The sequence below is a fragment of the Psammomys obesus genome, unplaced genomic scaffold, assembly GCF_907164565.1.
Source record: "Psammomys obesus unplaced genomic scaffold, mPsaObe1.curated_primary_1811, whole genome shotgun sequence".
NCBI lineage: Eukaryota > Metazoa > Chordata > Mammalia > Rodentia > Muridae > Psammomys > Psammomys obesus.
In genome coordinates this window covers 18,701,460-18,710,855 of record NW_026585894.1, presented here as the reverse complement: position 1 = coordinate 18,710,855, position 9,396 = coordinate 18,701,460, and the positions used below count along the sequence as shown (strand labels likewise).

General features: G+C 44.8%; 1 protein-coding gene across 10 annotated transcripts in view; it reads right to left on the bottom strand.

Annotated features, from left to right (window-relative positions):
- Positions 1-2,075: 2,075 nt before the first annotated feature.
- Cask (calcium/calmodulin dependent serine protein kinase) overlaps positions 2,076-9,396 on the bottom strand; it is a 376,056-nt gene continuing 368,735 nt past the window's right edge. For all 10 annotated transcript variants that reach the window (XM_055599508.1, XM_055599513.1, XM_055599507.1 and 7 more), the window contains 2 exons: positions 7,087-7,170; positions 2,076-3,435 (listed from right to left, as the gene is read on the bottom strand). In XM_055599508.1, coding sequence (XP_055455483.1) covers positions 3,259-3,435; positions 7,087-7,170 — 261 coding nt within the window. In that variant the 3' untranslated portion in view covers positions 2,076-3,258. The remainder of the gene's footprint in view (positions 3,436-7,086; positions 7,171-9,396) is intronic.

Genomic DNA, 9,396 nt, shown 5'->3' with positions numbered 1-9,396 from the left:
TCTAGGTAGCTCCTCATTTCCTCGAGGGTGGCTCAATGGATTCAACTTTCTTAAAGAATAAACTGGCAATCTTAATGAAGACACACCTGATTGGAAAACAGAACTCTGAGATGAAAAGCGTGAAAAGATAACAGTAGCTTAAAAGGAAGGCTTGGAATGCCTGCCTGCCTGTTCCAGGCCTTGGATACAGGGAAGGCGCTGCTTCCTGCTCCTTCCTGCATGCTGGGGAACTCTGCAGCTTTAGCTATTCTGCCACCCACAGGCTGAGACTTTGCCTTCTGCATGCAAATTGCAAGAAGTAGGTCAATGGGTTTCTTTGCCTTTCTGAGCAGATATTTTAAGCCACCTCACCTGACAGGGTGCATCCAAAAAACTTACAATGTTATCTCGACACTGGGAACCTTCCAGATGAATTAAACTGACTGACACTTTCCTTTTTAGTGTTCAGATAGGAATACACTGTATGTGAGAAGTAATTACTGCTTCATGATTAGAAAATCAGGGCACTCCATCTTTTTAACAAAGACCTTAGGAGATCCAAACTCTCTCCTGTTGTGGAATGTGGCTGGGGTGTCACAGACGACCCAAAATCTGGCTTTCTGATACAATTCAACTGTCTACTGCTATTTGCTGTAATATTTAAAAGCGCACGTGTGTGTTTCTGATGATGAAATGGAGGCAGTCAAGAAGCTTTTCGCAATTTCCTCTGATTGCCTGAGGTTCGATTGTACTGATAATACTGACTTCAGAAATGCTTTCTCCTCCAGGCCATAAACACACGCTTTAGATGCGTGGATTAGTGGAAAAGAACAAATGATCTGTGGGGGAGGTTGCCATGTTCTACGTGCGGGGTTGTCACCACCTGTAAAAGGGCAGGAAGGATGCCTGCCTGTGCTCTTTTTTTCTCAGAACCTCCAGGAGGACAGTGAAGAGAGAAGTGCCCCAGGCCCCCAAGTACCAGAGTACTTCTCTCAGTCTTGGGTCACAGGCCTTTGAGCTGGTCTTACTTTCCTATGCTCATTTCTACCCGTAGGAACGTGGTAGATGGCTACAGACAGACCTTGCCAGCATATCTGGAGATCTGCTCTCAAGGGCAAGCGGGGGGTCGGGGGGGGGGGAGAGAAGAGGAAGGGATTCTAGATGGTTCTGTTTCCCACACTTTAGTTGCAGTCTTCTTTGTGCTTTACTGGAAGAGGTAGAGCAGGTACAGGGCCACTGAAAAAGAGTGGCTTATGGTCAGTACTACTGCAGTAATGGTGTCTGGCCTGGGCACCAGTTAGGGTTGAGGTCAGCACTACACAGCCTTAAGCAAGACCTGTAGTCTCCTCCCTTCACCTAGCAAGAGCCCACTTTTGAGCCTGCCTCTGGTGTGCTGTTCGGTCACCCCACTGTGGGACTAAACACAAGTTATTTCTCACAATATCTTGTTGGTAAGTTGTGACCCATCTGGGCACCGAGAAAGAATGATCTACAAACAGAAATCAAATGGTATTGTGTAGTAATAGCTGGGCAGGGTGGGATGCTGGGAATAGGAGAGGAGTATGAAGGCCAAAGGGCCTTCTCTGTTTAGTGCCAAAGAGGGGCTGTTCAGCCCAGAACTCATTTTGAACATTCTGCCAAGGCACAAAGTGATAGAGGCCACCTAGCCCGCAAGAAATGAAAGAGATGGTCTGTTTCCAAGGACCAGAGTCATGTCAGTGCCTTGTCCTCTCACACGAAGGGAAAACACTCTAGTGACCTCTGGCAAAGAGTCTGAGATCCCCAGCCTAAAGCTCCTCTACTGATTCTGACAGCATAGCAGGGGGTGAGATGGTGAATGTTTCTGAAGCAACAAAGACAGGTGATTCCCCTGTGCCAAGGGATAGAGCAAGAGGAAGGAGAGACCACAGGTGGCCCTTTGAGTCAGATGTGGTCCAAGCTGTGCCCTGGCAGGCTGCTTTGTTGCCCTGCCAACTGATACTCATTCCTGGGCCTTTGATGGGTTGGTGAGCATCTAACAAATTTTAAAACTGAAGATTACCAGCTTGGAGACCTGAACAAATATATAATGAAATGAAGGACCCAAAGGCATTTAATTATTGAACACATACAATGAAGTATATTTTAAAAAATGGTCAGACTGTCCTGTTAGTTATCATTTTAAAGGAATTTACAGGGATGTTATAGATTATTCTTTTGGAATAATTCAGTTTGCAGCAAATGCCTAAACTGGTTTCTTCATTGCACAGTATATTCTCTTTAAATGGGTGCTTAAAACAATTACATACAGATTAAAAATCCGCATTTCTTTGCTTAATTAAAACGTTAATACTCTTAGACAACACAGATCTGAAATGGCGAAACCAGCAATACCCCCTCCCACCTTACAACAAATTAAATTGAGACAAAATTACAAACACATTTCACTACATGATTATTATTAATAAAAATCAGTTTCCTTTTTTTTTCCTGTTTTATAAAGTTGCCCGAAATGCAAGGGATGTGCATAGGTTTACAACTTAGTCATAATAGTAATTTATTCTTATTCCCCTGGGTGTGCCCCATGAACGGAATGTACTTTGCTGTAATTACAGATTGTTTTGTCCAACACAGACACACCGACAGCATAAATGCTCGCGACTGTCCACATGCATTAAGAGTCAAGACCCAACTTCAAATCTCTAAAAGGTTTACAGGGTGCTTCAAAGAGACAGTATCACAGTATCTGGATGTTACATAAAGGACTTAAAAAAAGAGAGAGAAAAAAGGCCTTTAAAAATTTATGACTGTTTTGCAATCACTAGACTAATTATTTCAAATAAATAAAGGAAAGAAAGATACTCCAATCCATAAAATCAGACTCTAAAAAGAATGTAGTGTTCCACCCCCAGTCAAGGTAACAGAATCATTGTTTATTATTATTAAAATAGATTATAGAAAGCAGCATCTATTTTGTGCAGTTTTTAGGGGCCTTGGAAATAAAAAGCTATGATTTCCAAAAATATAACATTCCAAAGGATTGAATAATACATACATTTAAAGATACATTTTATTAAAGTTTAGGAGAACTGATTAAAAAAGATACTGTCTCTTTAAATTAGTGTGTAATTGATTTTCTCCTCCTATCTATTCGGACATGACAATAATTATAAATGTAGGTCACACTACAACTAGGTAGTCTCTAGGGACCATGACCTGCTGACACAAGGTCGATAACAAAGAGGCTTTTCCACATAGGAGGCTGCTCCCAGTTTTGTACTCAGATAGCCACAGAGAAGCCTAATAGACCCAGGAAACTGGGACCCACTGTGGGGCTGTGCACACGAGCTCGACAGCTTCCTCCAGATGTCTGATTGTCTCATCAATTTCGTTGTTGATAATTGTGAGATCGAAGTAGTGTGCATAGGTTCTCTGCAAGACGTCAGACTCCTTCTGGAGGCGCTGAAGGGATTCATCCTGCATAGGGTGGCATAGCGAAGGGGGCAGGTATGGGAAGAAGAGAAAAGCAAATAAAAGAGAGAAGTCAGTTGAAGTCTTTCTCTTTCTACCTTTCAGCTCATTCCAGTGTTACAACAGGTAAAAAACAAAACAATGGTGGGGCAAGAGGCCCAGATGGCTTATGTGACCGAGGAGGAGATGGTCCCTGTCCTGTGATGGCAGGGCTAGAGAACTCCCACTGGCAACGGTGACTGGCAGATATGCCATAGGGTTCTCTGTAAAGAGCAGACAAAGCCAATACTCCAGCAAACACACAGGCCCCACCCAGGCCTAGCCGTTCCTATCCCAGAGCCACCCTGGGGGAGACCACGCAAGGCACAGATAACTAGTGGCTACAGTTTTTTAAAAAAAAAAAATCATTCTTCTAAGCCAGAGCAGACCACAGCTACCTATCTGGTGGGAGTGCTAGTATGGCTGATTTGAACTTTTCTTGGTTTCCTTCCCTTGGGCTTTTAAGTTCTTTGGAGCCTCATGCATTTCTGCTAACAAGCCTTGTCCTTGGGCAACAAATTAAGTTGTGCTTGACCGCCATCTGCTTAAAAGGTTTAGTGTGTTCCAGGAATGCAATGGCACATAAGTTCCCTCATTTGAGAGCAGTCCGCGCCGGATGCAAAGCTTTCTGGATGCTACAAGCAATGGATGGAATAAGGCGCCAGTTCCTAAATACAACAGTAACTGGCCTCTGAAGAATGCCCCCAAGTTGGTCTATACTGGAAATGGTCAGGAAAATGTAGCTGTTTGTGCACATGCTCATGTCTCTTAAGAAGACAGCGCCAAACCTTGAACTCTAAGTAGGCTCACTGTAGGATGACACCCCTGTAACACAGCTGGACTTCAACCATCACAACTCTCTCCCAGGCTGAGCCTACACCAGGGAATCTGGGTTCTTCAGCTTGTCCCATTAATATTGGTTTTGTTTTTTTTTTTTCTTTTGGAGTCAGAGTCTCACTATGTAGCCCAGGCTGGCCTGGAACTTGGAATCCTCCTGTTTTAGCTTCCCAAGTATTAGGATTATAGGCATGTGCCATCACATCCACCTTGAATACTCTAAAGGGCCACCAGAAAGAAGGTCTGTTTCTCTTTTTTCTACAGGTCAATTCTAATTTGAACTTTGTGAGTAAAATGAACTATAAGCTTTCCACCCTTCTTGCCAAACACTAGGTGGTTGTAAACTATTGGTTAGAATCTTACACACACACACATACCCTCCCTGCTCTTGGGAGGAGACAGGGACAGGGTCTTTGTATAGCCTAGGCTAGTCTTAGCCCATATTAATATATGTACATATCTATAACTTTATGTTTCGTTGATTACTATCCCTGTCCTCAACCAGTGCATAAAAACCTGTGTTGTGTGGTCTGCCTTGGCTTTGCTCCAGAGCTAAGCAGGCTGGCCCCCACACAGTATGGGCCTAATAAATGGTATGGAAAGAACAAGTGCTTGACTGATACTGGTCCCTTTAGGATTTTTGTATCAAGTCTACGGGCAAGAGACTAGGTAATTGTACGAGGAAATAGGGATCTGATCTTTGGAGAAAGTAAAAATTGTGATACCCTCAGGGGCCAAGGATTGCTGGGTGCCCAGCCGTGGCTAAGGACCCTCCTTCCTCTTCTCTGAGGGCACAGTTCTCTGGCAAGGGCACGAGTAGGCAGGACATTCTATTCTAGCCCCGTGCAGGGAAAGGCAGAGAGCAGCCAGGAACTCAATGTTCCTTATCTGGGTACTCTGACCAATCCAAGTCGACTGGTTTAGTCACCCTCTACAGGAATTTCAGAGCAGGACATGGCATGCTTTGAATGTCAGTGTGAACTATCCCAGTGGTTGCAAGACCCCAGTCACTGGTCACCTTCTGCACACACTCTGCTTGTACCTGAAAAGCATAGTATTTTCACTGTGGCTCAGTTTCATAAGAAACATCCTCCCCCGCCCCCTTCAGCCCTCCCCCAGATCCAGGAATGCTCCCTACCAGTCCCTGCAGGCACAGTTCTGAGAAGTCAGTCTGTGTGCCGGGGTGGTGGTGAGGGATGGGGTAAGGGTGGGTGAGGGTGGTTGGGGGTTTGGTGGTGGTGTTCTTTGTGCTTTTGGGCCTGGGCCTGGGACGCTGCTAGCAGGTTCCGGTTTGTTTGGAAGACTGGACTGGTGCAAACATTCAAGGAAATTTAGAGCTAGACAGAGTTCTCTTTAGAGCGGAACAAAGCTCCCTTGTGCCTACATCCTCTAAGGTGAGGAGGCTCTGTCAGCTTCTTTTGCAGCAGCTCATCCCCTCTCATGTGATGACGTTTAACTCAGTGAAAACAAAATGCCTTTATTCTAACAGCAAAAGCAAGGATTTATGGGAACAAAATGTCTACATTCTACATCGATTAAAAGACACAGGCCGTATTTCACCACATCCTAGCTGGTACTTACAGGCAATTTTCTGCACCATTTTGGCAGCTATGGAAAATTAGTAAAAGGGCAGGACAACAGGCAAAACAAAAAACAAAAACAAAGCAAAGATGATAATTCAAGAAAAATACATAGTAACCAAGGAAAAATGTTAACCACAATGGGGAGTTTCAAACATGGGAAAATAGAATTTTACAAACGAATATGTCTTTTGCCAATGACATGACAAAGGACAGAGACCAAATAAGCAATAAAGGTCAACCTAAATAGTAAAGGTATACACAACTTCCAAGTCTCGATCTAACTGTACTGAAAGACTGGGTCATTGACCACAGGACACAGTCGTGAGTCTGTTGGTGGGTTCTAGACCCTTTAAAATCATGTTCTTCGGGATAAGTTTATACAGGAATGTCTTCCTGGCTCAGGGTCACAGGAAGCAGATGCGATCACAATGGTCAGCATATGCTGCTACCCTTACCTTCCCAGGAAAAGAGCCTCTGCACGGGCTTGGTGATACCTGGGGCCAGCTCTGGCAATTGCTGACTTGAGTTGGCTTGAAAGCACCCAGACTTTATTCCTTTTGTGGTGCTGGGGATGGCACCGAGGGCCATGTTCATGTTAGGCAAGTGAGGAATGAGGCTCCCTGCTGGGGGGAGCTCATTTCTACCTTTGGTAGTCTCCAGGGGTCTTTGCAAGCAGAGGGAACCTGGACAGCACCATCAAGGTCATGGATCCTGCCAGGGAGGCAGGAGACTAGCTGCCTTGGGGGGCAGACTCTGTTTGGAATACCTCAGTCCTGGGGAACTGAGGGGCTTCCCCGTGTACTTCAGAAGTAGATTTTTTTTTCTTTTTGAGACATGATTTCTCTGAGTAGCCTTGGCTGTCCTGGACTCACTTTGTAGACCAGGCTGGCCTCGAACTCACAGAGATCCTTCTGTGCTAGGATCAAAGTCATGCGCCATCACACCCAGCTCAGAAGTAGTCGTATTGAGTATGGCTGCTCTATTCCCCATCACATCTCCTGGAGCAGACCTCCTGCTGTACTGGGGATGAGGCTGGACTTTATCTAGCGTTTTGATCTCAAAGAAACAGCCTCCCTTGTACTCTGGGAATAAGAGTGACCAGCAAAAGGAAAGAGCAGAGCTTTGCTCAGGTGTCTTCAGTGGAAGGAATACACATTCCTTACCACAGAACATGCCAATCTGGCGAGTTCACGCTTACCTCGTTTAAGCCTGGAGTGATAGTTGGCGCCGCAATGAAGACAACAAATGGAGCAAACTCAGCAGTTCTCAGGACCTTCAGTGCCTGTGTGGAAAAGGAAGAAACTTAGAAGGAGAAATAAGTGAGATAGCATGCAAAGGAGCCTATAAAATGTGATACAACTGCAAAAGTCAAGGCTTTGGCTCAAGTTTTTGGCAAAGTATAATTAAATGTACCAACTTTATAAGTAATGCATATTGCTTTCCTCCTAAAGGGTGGACAACAGCTCGGAAAATAAGAGATGACAAATTGAACCTGGTTGTTATGAATCTCACAACTTATATGTTGGTTAATGTTCATTTAAACCTGGTGATTTGATAGAGCCTGAATTTTAGTTGATGGAAATGCATTCTGGGGAGACTTGGATCTGCAGGCTGGCTTCACACTGATTGGGAACCCACTTTGTCACATATCACACTGCAGTTTGCTAATCAAACAAAGAAAGCAAATCCTGACCACCGTCACCATGTGGGCTGCATTCACAGTTACACAGGCCTTCTGACGAAAGGTCCCCTGTGGGACTCATGGGAGAAAGCCTGGCTATAATAATGAAGTCCTGCCACTAAAACACTGTGTGGCCGTCGCTAATGCCTTGGTCCATGTGGGGACATGGCGTTCAAGTGGAAGGCCCTTTGAGGTTCCTTCTAGCATCTTTCCAAAACGTTGTACACCTGTGCATGTGATTAGCTTGCTTAAATGTGATAAGGTGCTGTGTAGGAACTGACTCTGTGAAGGCTCAGTGTTTCTGTTCCTCCCCTGGGAAGCCACAATATTCTTAGAGGCTATAAATAGCCATACCAGGACAAAGCTGACCACATCCAGATACGTAATCCACACGGGACTGACGTGTGTGTGATTCAGAGACATCAGACGTAAATACTTTGCTGTTCTCTTTTTCATTTTAGTTTTCTTCCCACTGAGACAAGTATATACAGGCTGGCCTCAAACTGGCAACCCTTCTGTATTGACCTGGGGTTACAGGTGTGCGTCACTGTGTGAGACTGCTTGCTGCTCTTTATACAAGAACTAGACATGTCTATTTTGTTACCTATATATTTTGCGTTGTAAATGATGCTTCCTTTTGTGTTCTTTCCGCTGTTTCTTGTATTCCAACCTTAGCCTGGTTTATGGTGCTAGCCCTTAGACTGACTCCCTGCCTCTCGTTTTGGAACTTTTAAATCCATATTCCAACCCACTGCTAGCTGATCTTTCTGAAGTGCAAATTTCACCTTCCCCTCCTAACCCTTTAACAGACCTCGCTTTTGCATTGCAGGGAAAACACATGTTCCTTGGCATAAAGGCTGGGTCCCATGTTTAACTTCTGCCTAGCTCTTTTCCATCTCCTGGGTAGACTGGCCTTACTGAACAACTTCCAGTCCTAGAAAAAGCCCAACTCTTTCCAGCTTCTTGGCCTTTTTGCTTGGAGCTTCCTCTACCTGGGCTTCCGACTCTCCCTTTTTTTTCCCATTGCCCTTTCTGTTTGGATGAATAATCCTTTAGAACCTAGTTTCCGGCATGATCTCATATAGACAAGAATGACTTCATATTTCTGATCCTCCTGCTTCCACGTCCTGAGTTGCTGGGATTACAGACATGCCCAGTTTTATGCAGTGGTGGGGGATGAGTCTGGGCTTCATGCTCACTGGGCATGCATTCTATCGCCTGAGTTGGACCCTAAGGTCCTGGTCCTCTTGTGCTGCTGATAGCACACTTGGCAGTTTCTCTGAGAAGTTCACTGTTCTCTGAGGTCCTGCTGTGTGCTGCTGAAGTACCCATCAATCAAACTGGAAGCACATTGAGGGCAGAGGCTGGGTGTGGTGCAGTTGCTTCTCTTATATTCAATATGGTATACCATAGACTGCCTTTTATGATTCGGTAAGAATGTAAAAAAACAGTAAACCTAAAATGTACAACACTTATCCTGGCCTTTGAAGAGGTCTAACCAGAGAGCTGCTGTCCTCTTGGCATCTAAAGTACACAGAAGTCTAAGATCTAATTTGATATTAAAGGTTTTCACTTGTGAGTATAAGCCCAGCCTGCACTAGGATTCTAGTTCTAGATTTTAGTCACATGTCTTTGGGTAGGTGAGGGGAACCTGATTCACTGTCTTATCTCCCTAAAGCTCTTCACTCGTCAAGCCACAGGCCCAGAGTTCTGTCCTAAGAATGCGTTCCAAGCCTGCCCATATTCACTTTTGATGGAGGGAGCTGCCCATTTCTTTGTTGTATCTGTTGTGACTGAGCACATGACTCAAGTAAGCCTAACTAGGGT